The sequence below is a fragment of the Falco cherrug genome, chromosome 9 (genome assembly GCF_023634085.1).
Source record: "Falco cherrug isolate bFalChe1 chromosome 9, bFalChe1.pri, whole genome shotgun sequence".
Classification (NCBI taxonomy): domain Eukaryota; kingdom Metazoa; phylum Chordata; class Aves; order Falconiformes; family Falconidae; genus Falco; species Falco cherrug.
The window spans coordinates 7,055,465-7,076,240 of NC_073705.1; the positions used below are offsets into that span (position 1 = coordinate 7,055,465).

At 41.9% G+C, this 20,776-nt stretch overlaps 1 protein-coding gene across 1 annotated transcript in view; it reads right to left on the bottom strand.

The window, feature by feature from the left end:
• The window catches only part of DAB2IP (DAB2 interacting protein), a 167,258-nt gene that overhangs the window by 108,956 nt on the left and 37,526 nt on the right, over positions 1-20,776 (bottom strand). Inside the window, 1 exon segment of the mRNA XM_055719686.1 lies at positions 12,029-12,147. Coding sequence (XP_055575661.1) covers positions 12,029-12,147 — 119 coding nt within the window.

The following is a 20,776-nucleotide window of genomic DNA, read 5'->3' on the forward strand; positions in this document are numbered from 1 at the left end:
ACCGTCTGTTTCTATTTACTGTCTCTTACTAAAATGGCCAAGGAACAGATAATAAAGATGAAAGATAACTAAAAATAGCTTAAAAAACGTCAGTGATATAAATTATGTATTATACATCACACTGTGTCTGTGGAACTCATTGATACAAGATGTAATTGAGAACAAAAACTTCATATGACTAAACAGGACTGTTATTTTTTTAAGGCAATGAAACTTTTTATAACATTCAGAAGAGATAACCAAGCTCCCCAGTCAGGGAATAAGCCAACCGCAAGCAGGCACCAGGCACTGGGCTCCTTAGGCCATCACTCTGACGTGCTCTTGTCATTCTGTTTTCTCACTCCCCTGCTATCAAAACGTTTGCTCTAACTGAGGGGTACGTGGAGCTCTGCCTCTTGTGTGAGAGGCTGGAACTAAGGCTAATGAAGTGAGTGACAGCCTCAACAGGAGTGACTTTATCTAAGGAGGACAAGATACCCCGCCTTGGTTTATAAAAAGAGAGAGCTTTAGATATAAAGGCATCAAGTAAGAAAACTTCTTTCAAGTGCATGTCAGAACAGGTATAAGAGGGCCACGATAATGAAAAAAAAGACAAATAATTCTTTGCTTTTTTCTTGCAGGTTTCACTCAAGGACCTGGAATTGCTTTTTGAATGCATATCACGGAAGCTGCCAACAGTCTTGGGAAGCAGCAGCGTTACACAAAGATCATAAGCCACATTTAAGAGATGCGAGTTAAAAAGAAAAAATGCAATGCAGAAGTCAGATGATGATTTTTCCTAAGTTACATGTATTGTTAGAACATGTTAAAACAGAATCAAAATTATTACCCATCTGTAGGGCACAAATGTCTGTGTAAATGAAGCAAGGAGTAACCAGTTAAAGGGAGAAGGACTGAGGAGATTAATAGTAGCTAGATTTACTTCCCTAGATGGCTCATAGAGCTTACAATAGAATAGGGATGCAAGAAAGCAATTAAAGAACTAACTTAAATAAATCTCTGAGCTGAAGGTTTGCCAGCATATACCTCTGGATTCTTCTGCAGTGCAACTGGGCCCCTTCCTCTAGGGACTTTCTAACAACCTTGCAGACATCAGGATAATTATTGCAAAGTGTGACCCAGACTGCGGTTACTGGTATAATCAAGAAAATCCCTTGAGGTTTCAACGTTAGACAATCTCACCAGTGAAGCAAACTTCCAACTGTTGGCTACCATTTTTGTAATGACTAAACTGAAAATTACATTCTCTGTGACTGGGCGATGCACCAGTGGGTTGAGGTTTAACTGTCTGCTGCAGGACTGCTTACCCGCCAGGCTTCGGTATCCGTTATGGATCTGCCACAACGGTAATCCCCAGGGAAGACTCCTGGCAAGGAGCACACTCAGGGTGTTAGAAAGGGGAGAAGATAGGTAATGGACAGAGAGAGAGACAACATCTAAGTGCTCATATCATAAGGGTAGGATATGGTTGGTGAAGTGCTCCTGCTTTGGCAGACTGGGCACTGCGGTTCCCTTGCAACATTTTCTAAGCAAAACTTATTCCCCTAACGTTTCAACTCCTCAGGTTGACTGAGTGTTTCATCTCTTTGGGAAGGTTAAAGACTTAAGTGGATTTGCTAGTTTCTGGTGCACTGGGAACTTCCACTGCTGGGATAGAAGTCCTTGCTTGGTTCTAGCATGCAATCTTCAATTTAAGCAAACAGGGAGTAAGGAAAGAAATTAAATACTAATTGCAATCCAAATTGCTCCATCTTCTATCCACCCCCTGCCAACCCTTCTCCCTGCTCCCTAATCCATAAGGTCTGAGTGATGATCAGTGAATAATTAATTCTGGGTGAGCTGGAGAGGTTTCATGCAGAGAGCCTCTGCAGCTGCAATATCCAGTTCAGGGAACGCATGGCCAGCATTTGGTGTTCCCCATTGGAACCCAGCACCCACCAAAGCACTCCCACGCATGCAACCTGGTGTCCCTCCACTAATTACACTTTGTTGGTCAAACCCTTGATGCTCACCGGCACAGATGCACAAACAACACATACTTCCACGTTACTTAGAGCGTTAGTAAAAGGTATAGTGAAAATGCCACAATATAGGGTAATCAGGAAAAATGCCATGTCAGTGATTAAAACTATTAACCTGTAGCATTAAAGCTACAGCTAAAACATTTCTGCATCTATCAAAAAAATGCTGCAATGTGTTCTTTAAACCATGCAAACCTGATCTTCTGAAAGCACAGAAGTTAAAATAAAAGAGAGATCGTAAATAGCCTTGGTCTCCTCCACTGATCCAGAATGTGAACGTGTAGGAGGAGTGATACACTGCAAATGTCTCTTCCCTTTACAATAATCCTAAACTGACCCTCTTGATCCAAATACCACCAAATTCAAGCATCCGGTAACTTGAATTCAAATTATCTTCTTACTGTTTTTTAGCAAATGCCAGGACTAAAATTGTTCATATGTCACAAGGTAGCAAAAAATGTCTCCAATGCATCTCCATTTCACCCTGCGCTGGTTGCAGAATTGGTCTTTCTGTGCCTGGAGGGAAATCCAGCCCGCAGCGCGATGGCTGATCAGGTAGCGCAGTACGGGAGGCATGTCACCCCACGTCAGGGAAGTGTCACATCCCAGCTCAAGAGCCTGCCCTGCAGCCTGGAGTCACATTCCAACAGGACAAGGCTCGGCCATTGTTAGTGCCCAGGAGGATTATGCCCAGGCAAAGGATAAACAACAGATTCCAAGCTGAACTAATAGCAGCCCTCAGCTTTTAATTTCAATTCTCAGAAGCAATGCATTTTTTTAAAAAATGTTGTTCTCACACACACACAAAAATAATATAAAAATCCTTCTCTCTTTCTCTCTCTGCATATATACATATCATTTAAAGTGTTACTATATAGCTACACACACATCCATAATAGAACAAATCTCCACACACAGCAAGGACAGCAAAATATTAATTATTCAAGGTACATACAACAGAGTTATGTAAATCATTTGGTAACTACCGTAGGACTGCTTTGCAGAGGGACTCCTATGGGGAAGAAGCACTGAATGGTTCAAGCAGGGGATGTGTGCAATCTCTCATGTACCAGCAACAGAGCATGGGGGCTATTGTACAGGGCCAACATAATCCCAGAGACATTTGTAAATGTGAGTAAAGGGGACAGTCTGTTGTAATACCTATGGCTTTATAATTACTAATACATTTACATCGTTTTGTCAATGAATGTCACCCTCCTGCACACTATCAATCACGTACAATGCATGCCACATCCCTTTCTCATATAATTACTTATGTAACACACATGGATTAAACCTAAATTCTTATTTCTGGCCTTAATTCAAATCAGTTAAGTATTTTTAAACAAATTATATTTTAATTCCAGCTAAAAATACACTGGTTTAATTCAATTAAAATCAGCTCTTGCTTCTTTTCATCGCACCTGACCTGAATTTTGCTGAGGAGAATCTGAGACATTCTGTAGTTGCACTGAAAATTTAAATTATAAACATTGCCAACCAGATAAACAAGATCATAGTATCAGTATCATAAGAAGATATCCATATGCGAACAATCTACTCTAAATCTCCCTAATAATCACTTAGGAAGAAACTCCATATAATAAGGTATTATTAAAGAGTATGGTAAGGAGGAAGGACAGAGGAGCATATATTCCCTCAGTCTGTTTTTTTCTTCCCTCCCAGCTGATGGATCAACTTGACATAGTTATTTTATATTCACAAGTCTTGAACATCATTATATCCAGTGCTCTGTACAACTGACTGCCAGCAATGAGCTCAGTGCACACGCTGCCTCCAGCTACAATCAACGGATTTCTGCGCACGACCACTGCAATAGGAAAGTGGATAACAAGATATACACGTCAAACGTTGGCATCTTCCAGCTCTCCAAACAAAGGCTTGAAAACCTTGCCCACCTCAGTTGTTACACATTCACTTACAACTCTTTGTCCCTCACGCAGATTTTTCAATCAAGGTTTTGCAGAGTTTCAATAAAGAACAGAGCAAAACTTGGTTTTCAACGTTTCCTTTTTTCCAGGAGAGAAAGACACTTATTGGTAACACTAATTGCCAGCAGGAATGACAGAGTAGAGGACAGAACAATTTGATCCATCATGCAAGGTACCTCTCCTATGAGATGGGAAATTCCATTCTGAAAGATGGGAAACTGAGGCAGATGCCAGGTGGGTATCCCTCCCCCATGCCTACACAGTACTAGGGCAGAAACTGAGAGTGCAGTTTGACATCATACCTCATTAAACACAACTGCACGCTGCCAATGAAGGGAAAAGTCCTTTTTCTGCCATCTTCCCATCGCTCTGCAGTTACATGAGTTGGTTCGGTGCCCTAACCAAACAGAAGGACACCCCCCTAAATAATATTTTTCCATTTAGTCAGCTTGCTGACCTTCCTAAGATGGTGTGATGACTGGATCTGCTGCAAGGGGAGCACATGGCCAGGAGGCAGAGGGCGGGGGAAAGCAAGACTGTTCCTCTGAGCTGAAAAGTAATATTTTCATCATGAGCAGTTTTCATTGTGTGCCAGAATGTTTAAGCCTGGGCTAGAAGTATCTTAGTTTTTATTGTAAACAAATAATAATTAAAAAAGCAAACAGAAGAGCGTAGAACTAACAGAAAACATCTTCTCGTACAAAAGCTGTAGTGATGTCATTTTCTTTCTCTTTTTTTTTTTTTTTTGAGTTTATTGACATGAAGAGTAATGCTAATGTAATTGCACTCAAATTCATGCACATGAAAATCTCACCAGGGCAAAGTCAGAATAAATGGTCTGTTTGGAAACTAAATGTTAATGCAATGGAGTAGCAGTATCTGTCTTCAATCTGAAGAATATCCAAACACCATCAGCCACAATGCAACTTAACTGTCCCCCTCGCTCAAGAGTCTTTGCTTAAAGGGTACAGAACAGAACCCTCTGCTTGTAACCCTGAGGTGTATACTGACGCACCACAACATCACGTCTGCCAGGCAATAGCCAAACGAGTCAATAATATGTATTCAGACTGTGAGAACAGTAAAATGAAAGCAAGCATCCTCCTATCCATTAATCAACCTGATCTTCCGCTGCAGGAACAATGCCTTCCGATTGTCGGCATTTACCAAACATTCTTCAAATGCTAACCATCTGCAGCTGTAATACAATGCTTTGATTACAAACGTCAAAAAGATAGAGCATAAAATTAACTTCTCCTTATTTAGTAGGTTTAGAGAAATGTGGCTTCACGCTACACTAATTCAGTGCCCTCAGTATGAAAACTCCCCATTATGATGTCTCGTCAAATTAGAGCCAACGATAGAACGATGTCATCTCTATCCTCACACAACACTATATTTTGTAATTAAGCAGGACAGTGAAACAATGGCCTTGCTTATAGAGAAAAGGTCAGGAATGCAAAACATATTTTTGCAAGCTAATTGTAAGATGCATGAAGCCAATTATACTAGTAGCGCTGCATATGCCTAAGCAGGAAGGATTTTATAATTTTGCTACGACTCCAAGTTGAGCCAGAGCACAAGCTGTACCCCGTGGGGCACTGTGCTGTTTGTTTGGGCTGTTAGGAACCCAGGAAGCAGAGAAACGTGAAGGCGGCTATTAAAATAATTCTAGTCTCTTAGCCCTTCCCTTGACATTTTACTATGGCTTGAAAAATTTTTAGGCATTAATATAGTCTTTTATGGAACGATATCAGACACAACCTCCCTGTTCAATTTGGAAGTTAGTTTGAATATGTAGGATAAGGGGAAACATTTATGTGTTTCTTTGAGAATGTCAAATACGTTTACCTCAGGTAGCCTCAGATACAAATCACAGATCCACATGCATATGCAAAAGCCAATTTAACAGGAGGAATAGTTGAGACCTTGCTGTTGCCTTGGGAGAAGCTGAAAGCCACCACATTGTTTTCGGTCCATCTCTGCTCCTCTTGGGCTTATTAAATGGATTTAGCCACAAGGAGCAGCATACTTCACTGAACGGGGCTTTATAACAAATATTTCTGTGCTCACGGACTGGTGCAATTGATCTGCAACCTTCCAGATTTACCTGTTCTACCTCCCTGAATCACTAAAATGCAGTGCAAGAACACTGACCACGGAAGGGCTTGAGCTTTGCCAAGCCTCCGCCGTCACTGCCGGGGCTGCCGTGCTCAGGAGGACTGAAACCACCAATTCCACACCTCGTTTTAAACACACTCACAGTCTAACTGCCCCATCACCAGCCACAAACTGCAGCACCAGACTGACTCTAAAGGGGAATAAACGCCACTCTTCACACAATGGAAACCCGAACCACCTGTGTAAGGGAACTGTACATTACGTTTACAAATCGGAATATTAGCCTTTCTTCCATAGAAAGGATTATTTTGTTTGTTTCAATGCCTCCCCCAAAAACCCTCCAAAATCCCTTCTTTCCATTAAAAGCATTATTCTTTTAAAAATATCCGAATCCCAGTTTCTAAACTTCCTAATACCAAGAGAAGATGAGGAATGTGACAGTTTCTGGGGAGAACTGGCAATTTCCTCCTGCATCTCCCTTTCAAAGCAGTTATCTCTGATTTTGCTCTAGCCTCCTAACACAGCCATTAATTAGAGATCAGTAATTAACTTTCTGGTTCAAGAAATATTTTGCAGAGGAACCCCATTAAAAGGTTGATTTGCATATTCCAGGACAAAGTAGCCTTGATATAAATGCAGGTACTATAAAAGGCCAGTCTTGATCCTGAGACTGTCCTTTAACCTTTAAGCTACCTGTGACTGCCCCCGGACCCGGGAGGGGGGCAGTGGGAACAGACGTTCCCCACTACACAAGAAAGCAGACATTGTTACCTGCTGGATGCTCCCCGTCCTGACTTGGCAAGATGTTTTATTTTGCATTTCAGCTATTGTTGACAGTGCCAAATGGTTTCCCCATACAAACTCAGCAGTGTTTCCTCAAAATATTGTCATTATCATGAAAACCAGAGGCCCCTGCACTGTACTTAACATGCTGTTAGTGTCACCCTTTGCTCTGCACCTACTATTATGAGTCTTCCTACTTAGAGGGCTTCACTGGCTAGTGCCATTTCAGTAAGGAGCCAGAAGAGAAAGCAAGCTCTCCAGCACTTGTTCACACAGATTTGAAAGCCCTTCATGCGTCCTGGGGTCTGCCAGTGTCCTAATTCTGCAGGATGAGTCATTAATCTTTCCAAAGGTAACAGTGACTTCTTCATCCTTTGTAATGCAGCACTCACCATATTCTCATCAAACTTAACCGATTCCATCATGCCTAAAAATATTTGTCATATCAAGTTTGTTTGGAATAAACAAATGATAATTAGATCTAAAAAGAATTCACAAACTAGGCTTACTGTAAGAGTACAGACATTTGTAAGTTATTGATGCTCTCCTATTGCACCAAAATAAGCTTTGTGAATATTTGAAAACCCATACAGTAGACTGCACCAGGAATTCAATGCACTGCAGTATATGATTTGTATACTTCCTCTCCCCTCCGTGGGTTATAAGCAACATTTTTTGATGGGATAAAATAAAAAAAAAAGGAGATTAAAGAGGAAGTAGCAGTAGTGCAAGTTGTTGCTGTTATTAATGCACGGCTGTACCCCTTCCAAGGCTGAGGCTCATTTAACAATCAACCATATGCTCAGACTTTTGTAGTGCCAAGAAAAAAGCTTAAATAGAATGTTATCTTCTGGAATTATGAAAAAAACCCTTGCAAAATAATCACAAGTGCTAGTAATTGAGAGTCCCTTAGCATTAAATAAATTCTAGATGCATTGAGAAAAAAAAAGCCCCTAGGAATGGTCAACTCAGGGATTAGATACAGGTACAGCGTTACACAGAGTACCCATTTTCCACCAAATCAAGACAGTTGGAAGGTATTTGTCCCACAAAGTGATAGCGTGTCTCAGTGCTAGTGTAAAATCATGGCAGCCTTTGCCAGTTTCAGAGGAGATGAGACCAATTTCATGTATTTAGATCTTTTTAAAAAACAACTAATGCTCATATAAGCCTACTTTCTAAATTCCTGACAAACTCTCAGATTTTATTTTTAAAAGATTACTGTAACAAAGCAACAGCAGTGACTGAAAAGGTCACTACAACAAGAAAACAATCAGAAATGCACTGACAACAGCAATTAACAACTGCAGCAGAACAACCTTCTCTCAGTTCTCTGGCTCTACTCCCTGTACCCAAAGCCCAACTCAGAAACTTTCTCCATCATCAATTTTGCAGGAGAAATGTGGGTCCAATTAAGAAAAGTCCATCTGCCAAATGCTTGATTTGTGGCTGATTTCAGGGAGACCGCTACAAAGACAAACATTCAGTACTCTGTGATAAAAAACTTTGTTAGCTGCGGTAATAAATCAGGATGCAGGAGACATTGTTAGCAAAAAGCCACTTTAACGGAAACCCTGTTTAGCTCTAACAAGCAATGTGACCAGCCAACAAATTGAAAGGAGCACTCGTTCCACAATCCTCCATTAAACCTCACATTTATATAAACTGATTGTTCCAGATTAATGCACCTCCTATACAGAATACTAGTTACACTTGGTTTGATTTTGCTTCTCTTACTCACAATCAATAATTGTATTACTGTTACTAACAGGACTCCTAGAAAAAAATCTGTGAGCAAAAGACTGGCAAAATGTGGACAACTACATCAATGTGAACCCCACAGTAATGCACTGAAGTTAGTGCAAACCCCTTCTCTCACCTTTTTTCAAACAAAAGGTCTCTCCTCAGTCACCGTAAAATCCAATACCATGAGAAACAACCATGTTTTTCCTACAAACATAAGCTCTGCTTGACTATAATCAGTGTATTTTTCTAACACACCACTTTGAGCAAGTCCTCAGATGTTCTCTATAGAGAAAAAATGGTTGCCCAAGGTTTTGCTAAACCAGAATTCTCCAAGTTTTCATAGCTGCTCCGAACGCAGATGCACAGGCCATGGCAGTGCTGCAAACAGCTGCCTGGCAATGGACGTGGGACCTCGGTGGATGGCACGTCAACACGACAAAGAACCCCCCCATGTTTCAGGGCTGTCAGCTCCTCCCCAGGACGCAATAACCACGCTTTATAAGAGCAGCTCTGCAAGACTCCACTGGCAACCTGGCTGTTCTCTTTGTGCCAGTGCAAGGTATGGAAACCAGGCTCCACCGACAGAAAATTAACAGGGCGATTCTGAACTGATGCCACTGAGACGTTCTGTGACTTTTCCAGTGTTTAATATTATTTCATTGTTTTCCTTTGCTACAAAACTCACACTGTACAAATGTCTCGCTATTGTAGGAGGTCAAAATTTTCCATTTTAAAGGTACATGATAAATTTAAATGCATGCATTAATCAAACACAGGATAAAATGCATAGATATATTTGTTTATATCCTCTTCTCTGCTCTACACACACACCACATCCACCTAGTTAGCTGTCTGTACATGTATGTGCACATTTCATAGATTCTTACACATCTGCCGTACACAGCAGGATAAATGCTAGCAAGAAAAGGAAAAATAAAGAAAATAAGAGGCATGACACACTACCAATTTAGATACACGGAAGCCAAGTAACAGAGTCATTTCTGATCTACTATAGCTCAATATTTCAACCTAAAGTGCTTTGACTGCATTTATTCCACTATTCATTTTTACTACGGCATCTCCCACAGAAATTCTACAAAGCTCCAGAACAGAACGCTGTTATAATGGTTACTTCAATGAGCAAAGGAGCGGTTCGCGAACAATCAGCTTGGATACAAGATGGAGTCAAGAATCAAATATTTAAAAGGCAAATATTCCAATACCAGATGCTTCTTTGAAACAATCCTTGGATTTCAGGAAAGGCAAGGAAGCACACCAGAAAATGCACAAGAGTGAGCTAAAAGACTCAAGTCCTTTCGTGCACAGAAGTGAGTGCATTGTGCATTCTAGAAGACGTGGATGGGCATGTTCAGGAAGCTAAAATTCTCTTCCGTAACCAAAACCTTGATGCATGACTGAGAAGCCAGCTGCTGCTTTTCTTTCACCTCTCTGAGAGCAACAGTACCTAGGGCCAAGATCTTCTGCAGAAGGACACTTGCTTACATCGTAGATCTGACACTACTATGAAAGCTAGGGGACTAAAAGCTTGCTGTCAAAAGCTACCTAGAGCCACACAGTTTCCTCCAGACCAGGGCACGTCTATGTATCATATATGAACTGTATTTACACCTGCCTAATGGAAGCCTTTTGTTTTCAGTTTCTAGTCATATATATAAGCAAATCCTTGGGTTTTATTCAAGGCTGTCGATTGCGACTTCCCCTTTAAGCTCTACACTGAAAATGCACTACACCCATTCACTGAATCTCTTTAAAGAAAAGTTGCAGTAAATCTGGCTGTATCTGAAAGGACACTGCCCAGCAAGCTTCATAGCTCTTGTGCTGGGAGGGCAGGGAAATTACAAGGCTTAATTTAGGAAAATGACTTTGGCTGTAGGGCTGGCTGAAACAGTTAATTCCCACATCCTGTACTGCCAATTCACAGAAAGAATCAAAACTCATCTAGGTAGAAAGAAAACATTGTCTAATTTGCCTGTTCTTTGAGTGAAACAGCAGCAGTGTAGGCAGATTCCCGGCTGCCGGCTACACTCACTTGTCTTCCATATGGAATACAGTGCCCTACTTCGAGCATTTGTGAAAACTGCAGCACAGGAATCAAATCAACTCTGTCTTTCCAGATAGTAACCCCTGAAATATTACTCTGCACTGACCAGCACAATCCTTTCACTTGCAGAATCCAGAAGGTAAAAGCTTAGGAGGCTGTAATAGGTCAGGTAAGGAACAATCCAGATTGACAATTGTCATTTGCACGTTTCAAAAATTCACGGCTGCTCCAACGAGTAAGTATAGCTAAAACAAAGTAAAAGTTGTCATTGCTTTTAAAAGTGAAGCATTTACTCAATGGATTCTAAAGTACCAACCTGATTTTTTAAAATGCCGCTGCTACAAAATGGTTACATCAGTGTACGTCCAATTTGGCATAATCTTCAGACACACTTTTCTTGGCACTTCACCACTTCTGTGTCATTCCCCAAAATGATTCACATAAGGCTGAAAGATCTGCTTTTTGGAAGCAACCCACTAGTTTGTTTCTGGGGTTGGTAATGGAGTCTGTCTTACCCAACCATGACCTTGATATGCATGTGAATTTACACATAAATTTACCTAGAATGTGTGCCTGTCTCATGCACGCACTGACTTAAACCTACATATGCATAAATTCATACAAATTCACTAAAGAGCTACTATACTTTCTAACTGAGCTGAAGAATAAAACCAAGGCTTCATTTCTCCTTATTTTGCTTGCAATTTGCTCCAGCACCAGCCATCCCATGCCAAATGCTCCACCTGATCCATCTGCACATTCCCTGCACCGCATCCCTCTTGGACTGAAAGATCTTGTCATGGCTCAGACAGAAAAAGCAGCTTCGGCCACATGCCGAGAATCCATCTCAGTATAATGACGGCAGCCAAAGGCTATGCTGAAGATGTGTGTGGGGAAGGGGGAGAGAGGGATTTGGGGAGATTATGCTTGTTATTGTTCCATGTTATTGTTCATACAGTATGTAACCCAGTAATGTTCAATGTAGTCCAGTGCATGAGCATCCCTTCCCTCCCTCCCTCACCTGCATCAGTCGGCTTCGGCTGCTGCATCTCTGTGCTATTTATATGCTGGTGCATCAACTTCGGATTTTTGGGGGAAAAGAAAGCAGAGCAGTCTGGCTTCTCTGTACACGTTATTTACCCTAAAAAGGGAGGGCTTGCACTGTACGCTTGCCAACAAATCAAAATTACCCCTCTCGCAATTAAGCAAGTCTACTTCTATCACAGATGTGGCCCTTGCTTTGAATAAGATAAGCTTAAGATACTAGCTAGACCCGGAAAAACCGATCTCCTCCTTCTCTCTCACACAGCCTCCTACCCACCCTCCGAGAAATGTCCCCTTACCTTTCATTGTCCACACTCCTGAAGCCAGGTAAAATGTGGCGGAAGCTGCTGTTCCTGTCGAGCTTGGGTTGGCTCTTTGTCCTTTTGATGGAGCCTTTAAGCCGGCGGCTGAGGAACCCCTGTGGGGTGAGACAAGAATACTAAATTACAAGGAAAAAGGGAGGAAGAGAGCGAGCCCTGAGCCTACTCTATGGCACCGGGTGCAGCCGGGCGGATTGTTCTCCCGGCTGCCCTGGTGCTCCTCGCGCCAGCCCCGCTCCCAGCCCGCAGCCAACATCTGCTCCCAGCGCTCGCCGAGGCCGGGGCGCTGCGTCGGCGCGAGACTCCCCGAAGCCTCCGTTACCCTGGAAACCATCAGCTCACATAAAAATACTGTCTGAAAGACAAGACTAGCACATCGCAACTCCTGACGGGAGGAGAGGCTGCGATGCGGGGCTCTGGCTGGCCGGACTGGCAGCCCCCTCTCGCAGGCGGGGGCACAGGATGCCCCCCACCACAGCGACCAGCCGACAGGCGAGAACTCAATTACCTGATCGAACCCCCCCCAATTTCCAGCCATGGCTGGCAGGACTGGACTCAGGTGGTTTAGCTACATGCAAAAATACCCTATGAAGCATGCACACAGGCAGCATATGGACTCGGCAGTATATGCACTACCTTTACAGAAGAAAGAGACCCTCGCGCAGAACATACAGTGCCTTCTCCCTGTGCCTCCTCCCTCATGGAACATAAGTCATGGCTCCTGTAGTGCTCCACAGCAAAGCCAGCACTAAACGTTTTAATAGCAAAGCTTCTAATGTGTTATTTGCTTATTGTTAGGAGTTAATGTTCTACATAATCTGAACATTACATTTAATCTCTTCGCTAAATAAGGCAATAAAAGTATAATACTACCGTGGTGTCCAGCATTTGCAGCGTATGAGAATAGTCTTAGTGGGTCAAGCCCGTTAGCCGGAGAAAGCGGGGTAGCGTCTTAAAAAGAAACCCAGATTTTGGGGTGAAGCCTAAAGAAGTGTACCTTTTATGCACCGTCATACCAAAGAAATAGATTAGCTAGATATAAACAAGTTGGCAAATCCCTGCACAAACTGACGTTCTGCACATGCTGCTTCCCTTGCCCATTCCCAGGAAAGGGAGTAAGGCATCCACTGGATCAAGCACACATTTTGACACACGTAAGGAAAGCAATGTGAGAAGAGTGGGTGCCTTTACACTGGTTACCGTGCCAGCAACCCAGACATCGCACAGCGCACTCCTCCACTCCAGGCAGGAGGCTCAGCAGTGTCTCCAGTCAACCTTAAGGAATGGATATAGGTCACGTAGCCTTTAGCAGGTGCCTTTTATAAATTAATACCCTTTTTATGTCTTGCAGGAAGATAATCACAGTCTAACTTGTATCTAGCCTGTCATTTGTTCATGCTATTTAAACACTCCTTCCCCACCTAGGATATTCATGGGTCACCTTATGTCTTTCTCAGGTTGCAAAATTTCCTCAGGCGGTCTGTGCGGCTCTTGTTATGGAAGTGAGTTTCCTGTTTATAAGTGCATCAAGAATTCAAAACATCTAGATAACCAAAGGTGTTTCACATTTATTAAGTGCCACTATGTACAAACGAGGTATGTAATATGCATTCGTGTGAATTGAGTATTTCTCCAGGAGCTATTAGCATGACTGAAATAGCATGATGTATATAACACAAGCCCATCACGTTATACACTTTTCCATCTTGCACAAAGCCAACGCATAAGATAACAAAGGCCTTTTCAAAAGCATTTTGTCTGTGAGAAATACCTTCAGAGAATTTTTATAGTATGGAGAAACATGACTGTGAAACAGCAGATTTGAGGATTTGCATTGACTAGAACATTGCCAAGGTATTTCCCTTGGTACTCAGACCTTAGTCAGCCTCATACTCATGATACCAACATAGTATCAGCCTCATAGTTGTGATATCAACATGACATCAGCCTCATACTTGTGATATCAACACGCTATCAGCCTCACACTCACGATATCAACTTCATGCTCTAGCTCTTCTGGCTAGATCAGGCTCCTGGTTGCCCGCTATGCAGACTAGCCAATATTTGCTGAGAAGGAAAAGATCAAAAATATGCAACTGGCCAGTCATGCAATATTTCCCTAAATGCCACTGGTGAGCAGGTTTTGCCCAGAAGCATGAAACTGGACTTCCTTCATCACTGCCAGCCTAGCCACAAGTATGTCATCATATTATCAAGCCACTTCTTTAAATCCAGTAATAGCTTTGAACTCCAGACAGGGAACTGATAAGGAAAAAACCCAAATACTTTCTGTGGCAAACAACCACAGCTTGCTTTCACTACTTTCCATTTCACACGTCAACAACGGTTAGATGATTCGTGCGGAATTTGGAAATCAGAATTTAGCGTTGCAGTAAGACATTACTTCCCTTCTGCTTCCCATTGTTTTTACATTCATTGCGACCAGAAGGAGATCACACTGTGCCATTTTCAGTTTTCATTGCTAGCTTCCTTGGGAGAGTGATATGTCAGAGATTTTAATGCTGATAAATTATGCTGCTATAGCAATACTTCGCACCTCCATGGTGCATGCCAGAGATCAGAAAGTCTAATGTGTGAATTACTACTACCTTCTGTAATTTTTAGATGGGGTAAGAAATAAAGAGAGAGGACTTGGTCTCCACAAATACAAGAGAGAGAGAATCCGACCTGGGGTGTGACCGCCATGCTTTCCTGGTGAGATCATAAGAACATCACCTATTTCTTCTTCATTTATGACTTTAAACAACACTGATTCTGATCTCCAGACAAATGAGGTTAATCCTACCCTATGAACATTGCCTACTCCTCTAGCCTAGCTGCATTCTTGTGAGTTCCACTAATTAAAGCATTGCACTTTATACTACATGTTCTTTATATGCTTTTAAGTTTATATTGAGAGCTGTCTAGGGCAGAATTGTGTCTTCCTATGTGTGGGCAGCATTTACCACCAGTAAAAATATCTTAGAAAAGATTAAACTACTAACTTAGGAAGGTTTCATTCAGAAGAAGTTAATAGACTGTACAAAACAACAATAAATAGAAATCTGCAGAGCCCAAGAATCCCTTCAGAATTTGCCACAGCAGAAAACCATGAGATGCCACAACCTGCGGCGCTGAGGGTCCTTGCTTGAGCCTGAACTCAGTACAGCACAGAGCAGCCAGTCCGCACAGGGCAGGGGTGCTCCTGGTGCGGTTAGCCGGGATGGAGCATGGCTACATTCCGTGCACAACATAATGTTCTTTTACTGTGCCGCATTGCGAGGTGTAGACATGTGAGCTCCTTCAGAACGAGTGCAAAATTTGCACAAAAGAGAATAACACTTCTGTTTCATTTAGTACAGAACTTTTCAAGTTCTCCTGGAATACAATGAAGCAAAACTTAGGCTAAAATTAACTTCCTTTTAGGCAGCAGACAAACCAAATCATAAAATACCCTTTAAAATATAAGCAGAGGTACTAATATGTAAGTTAATCCCTTGCACAGCCTAACTTCTGAGCAAGAGGAGATATTTTAGGGTCTTTAGAGTAGAGACAACCATTCTGACGAAGAATACAGTACCACGCAAACCTGCACAGCTGTATGGAAATCTGCCATCCATCAAAGCCCACAGAGGAGTGCTGCACAGAACTCAACTAGCCTAGCAAGAGAAAGACATACAGAGCTCACACTGTGCAGTGATTTAGCTTTTTTAAGTGCAAAGGCCTCGCTTCCCTTGTTTTGTTTCTGCAGTTTTGACTCTGACATCCTCAAGTCTGGAATACAATTGCTCTAATCGGAAGAGCTGACTGAAGTTATAATAAGACACAAAGAACGACGACAGAAAAAAACAAAACAAATCCTTTTGAGAAATGGCTTAATCACAACCACCTCTACTTAAGCTAAAACAGGACAGGCACAATTCAAAACAGGACAATTAAGTCTGCTCTGGTTTGGACTCTGTCCTCTTACATATTTGGACAAACCCAAAATCTGATGCCATCATCTTGCTGCAGATGGAGGATGGTGGGACTCTCATCTTAATTTCTCCTGCTTATCAACGTTGATATTTCAAATTACTCTAGAACCTGGGAATAATCTCATATTAAATTATAATATTGGAATATTTTAAATTTTATTACTTGTAAAGTAATGTGCAAACGCATCCAAACCATATATGCCTTTGAGATGCAGGAACTGCGTACTTCCACACACCCTGGGCCAACAATAAGAAAATTGGAAAGAAGAGAGAAAAAGGGAGGGGTGCAAAACTAAGTAGAGTGTTAAAGACAGCAAAATCTTGAGCTCGTGCTTTATTAACCATAAAGTAATGATGCACGTCTCATATCTGGAACTGACTCCCACACCATTAATGTTCATTCGCAGTGAAACCACATGATAAAGTTTTAAAGGTAAAAAGTCAGCACCATGGAAACACAATATATGTAAAATTTAAAAATCATATATCAATAAATCAGGCTGGATACATCACGAGCAGCTTTCTTTGAAAGACTCCTGGCAGCTCTCCGTATTTTCTAAGCACAATGAGCAAGGAAAACAGGGAGAAGGCTGGCCAAACACACGTGGGGCAAAGTGTGAGGGGCTGAACCACGGCCCTGGGATGGGGCTGGTCTCACGGGAACGCTGAGAAAGCAGACAGAAGCCCTGGTTTATGCTCTTATCCAAAGACCACACAGAATAAATGCTATAAAGGCATATCACAGGAACTTGTGAACAGATTGGGGTTATTTTTATAGTTCTTCCATGTCTTTTTGTTTCAGTTCAAGCAAATCTCAATGACAACGAGGACTTGAAAGGACATCAGAAATTTTTTCACTATTCATGATGAAACTGCCATAAATATTTGCCACGAACACAAAGGCATAATGCTGTATTTCATACTGGGTGTCCATTTTTTCTAGTGTATCAGGGATAAGCTTATAGGTATAAAACTGGGAGTAAACCCTTTCTGCCAGATCTGTCCTTATTCTGGGCTTTAGAATCTTCATTTATTTTTTTATATTAAACTTCTTTAATTCTGGAATCAGTGTTCTTTTTTGCTTTTGCACAGCATCTATGGTGCTCTTCCACAGCACATGGAAATACCCTTTCACTGAGGCTCCACTGAATAGCTAATTAATATTTGTATTTGTGAACCCAGTAGAGCCTTGCTAATGCTAAGCACCTTATTATAGCCGTAAATGTATGAGTTTACCCAGTTCTACAATTACCGATGTTAGCCTTAGCTTTCAAGTAAAATACAAACCTTTTTTGGACAGCATTTGATACTGTTTGTTACAGGTAAAGACACCTGAGTGTGCATCGCTAATATTCTCTCCATAGAACATGACTGTATTAAGCTACAATAAGAAGTACACAGACAAAAAAACCCACTGAGGGTGAGTTTAGGCATCAGATGTGTCTCTTGGGAGCCAAAGAACAGAAGTAATCCACCAAGTGGTCTCCTGGCATCGATACAAGATAGAAAGGGAATTTCACACATAGCACTGACCTTTATGGATCAAATATTTTTTATTTGTTCAGTGTATAGAGGCATGGGCCTGTAAGTATATGTATCCTTTCAAACACTTCATATATAATTTATTACTGTCAGCTCTTTTGATTTGAACTTGCCTGTTGTAAGTTGTTTTCCTATCATCCTGGTCTCCTCCTGTCAGATGTGATAAAGGGCTCTGTTCACGAGGTGACCGAAGAGACAGCCCCTGTGGAGTGCCCTTCCCAAACAGTGTGTTTCTAGCACACGCAGTGCTTCCATAGGATCAAGTTTTGAACTTGGGCATATGATAGGCAAGAGAATGGCAGCCAGAGCATCATTTGAAGTTGAAGACATGCCCAAATTTATGAGAATCCTTGCCGAGTTAACCTTAGGAAATTACATTCTTGCAAGTTTATCAACCAACAAACAAAAATTCTGTACACATGACAAAAACTAGCTTACTCCAGTTGGTAAGACTTGCCTAATATGCAAGCTCAGGGAAAGGGCAAAGGAGAGCAATAGCCTACACAATTCCACAGAGCCCAAGAGATGTGAACTTACAAGGAAAATCAAACCAGTTTATCTCTGGACCTAGAAATGCACACACAGACTAAGATAGTATTACTCCTCCTGTTTAGAGGAGGCTGAACACGTGACTTTTTTCAAGTGGGTGAAAAGTCCCTCGGTTTCTCAATTTTATTTCATCAATCTCAGGACCCTTCCCAGTCATCCTGTGAGCACCTAAAGAAACATGCAGATGAGATGAAGTAAGAAACTCTTATTACATCTTGGAATAAGAGCAAGTAACATACATCCATGAACCACCAACTTGATCTGAATGATGTTGCCTTAAAACATTCTATACGGGTAAGGAAAGCCCCTCTGCAACACAAGTATCTTGGAATTCGGATAAACCCCAAAATAATGAAAATATATCTGCAGAAACATTGCGTGTCCAGTGATAGATGGCAATAAAAGCTCAAATCCTACCGCTCCACACGCTGTGGTCTGACTTTTGCTCCAGCATCCAGAGACGGAGAATAAACACAGTGATACAGTGCTTAAGTGTACGAGAGGGTACGTCTGTGAGCCAGGCCATAAAGCAGTCCCGGAATGTGAGAAACAGCTCATGTTGGTAAGTGCTGCTTAGCAACACTGCCCTTCTATGGCAAAAGATTAATCAAATTTGCAGTGTCATTGGAAACACTCAGTTCAGTCCATTTGAAAAATCAGATGAAGACGCACTGAAGTCCCACTGGTCACTAAAGGGACAGTGGAGGTCTGTCTAGGTCATGAAAACTGGAATTATGTCAAATGAGAGGCACTGAGGGTTAATTACGAATATGGCAAATCTAATGCATGTACGTATCAGCAAATCACAGATAGAAGCAGCAATAGCTGCAGCACATAACAGCTCATCCTTTTTCCACTTCTGGCCAATAAAGGATTGCTGCTTACGCTCTATTTTTATAAAGATTTCACCTATCTTGTTGAAAATGTCTTGGTCACAGGGTCTTCTCCCGCTGTCCTGGAGAAAGAACTGCATAGACTGGCAGCTCTCAGTGCCGTGTAGCTCTCGAGACATTTCTCCTGATACTCCGCTAAATGTTTCTTTGCAAAATTTCACTCTGTTCCTTTTCTGCCCTTTTCTACCAGGGAAAGACTCCTCTCCCAGCCTCTGAAATACTCACCCACAGCCAGCATACACCCTTAATCCCTGACCAAGACAACACTCAAAAACTTCAGGCAAGCCAAGTCTAATGGCAAGGTAGCAGGAAACTCGGGAAGTCTCGGTCTGCCCTCTCCAATTAGCACTGACAACTTGTAACATGCACATAGAACAGGTGGGATGTTAATAAACTCCAAATGAAGGAATGCAACTGTCAGGAAGAACCTAGAAAACAACTGCAATTCAACAGGCATTGTCATTCAGGGATCACCTGATTCTTCAATTTGGATTCTTTTATTCTCCTGTTAAAACAAAACCACACTACTCTGGATTATTTGTTCACAGTTCTGTAATTATCATACTGTCAACATTTCATACCTGAATAAGACAGATAAATATTCCTTAGGAAGGTAGGAGAAGGGTAATTGAGCAATCAAGGATGAATGATGCAGAAACAGAGATACAGGTAGAATGCAAGTAACCTTGAAGAACAAAGACAGTTACCAACCCAAAGAGAGCAGTGACTAGCAAAAATCTGTCTAGGTGAAGCCAAGCAAGGATGCCACCCGGGAAAGAATTTCAGTGGGGTGAAACAGTTTGCTTATTTAGCTGGCACAATGGAGTCAGCCATCCCAGGGGATAAACTGTTCATATACAAAACTTTGTCTTTAGTGAGAACAATCCTGAGAGAAGCAGAGCTCCTCCCCGGCAGTGCTGGGCGGTGCCAGCTTCACAAAGGTGAACAGAAGTTAGACCAGGTAACATCTTGCAGGAGCTGTTCTTCAGCTCCTGGAACCAAGCTTTCCATGGCCATCCCAGGACCCTGCTTCTCCTTGAAATGCAGGAAAAGAGACTCTCAGCTTTGCTTTCCTTTGCTCTCCCTCTCTCCTTAGAGAACTGTGCTCAAATTAGGTTCTTGAGCATCTTTAGTCCCCTAGAACAAAGCTGTCACTGCTGAACAGAAGTCAAATCCAAGTGCTGGCAACTGCCATGGCAGGTTGTAATTGCAGCAGAGGAAAAACTATGTCCTGACCTCAGGACTAAGCAAAGTGCCTTCTGATAGCCCCTGAAGGTCCCAGCAGTGTCTAAATGAAAAAAAGGATTCACCCTGTACATGAAGCCTGCTTTCTAATGCAATTATGGCAGTCATTTGGAAAGCAAACACAATGCATCACATTATTCATATTCTGGGACTTGTTATTACAAAGAGTAAAATCGAGTAACGTAAAAAGACAGAAAGCCAAGTAAGGTTTTAAGAAGCAAACTAATCCAGCCAAAGTAAGGCTCATTAAGGAAGGTTTGAGGGAACATCCCAATATCTATGACTTCTAGGAGAGAGTCATTCTTACTACTGTTTACGAAAAGAGAAAAGGCAGTTAACCCTAATGGTTTGGGTTTGGGAGCTTTGGAGATTGAGTTTCATACAGCCAGGAAGGAGAGGGGAATACCAAAACCATTTAACAATATGCCAGGGGTTGTTCAGACTCCTAATATGGGGAAGCCCAGGATCCTTTTGGTGGAGATGAACTGTCCCTCCCCAAAGTATCACTATCAGCGCATGCT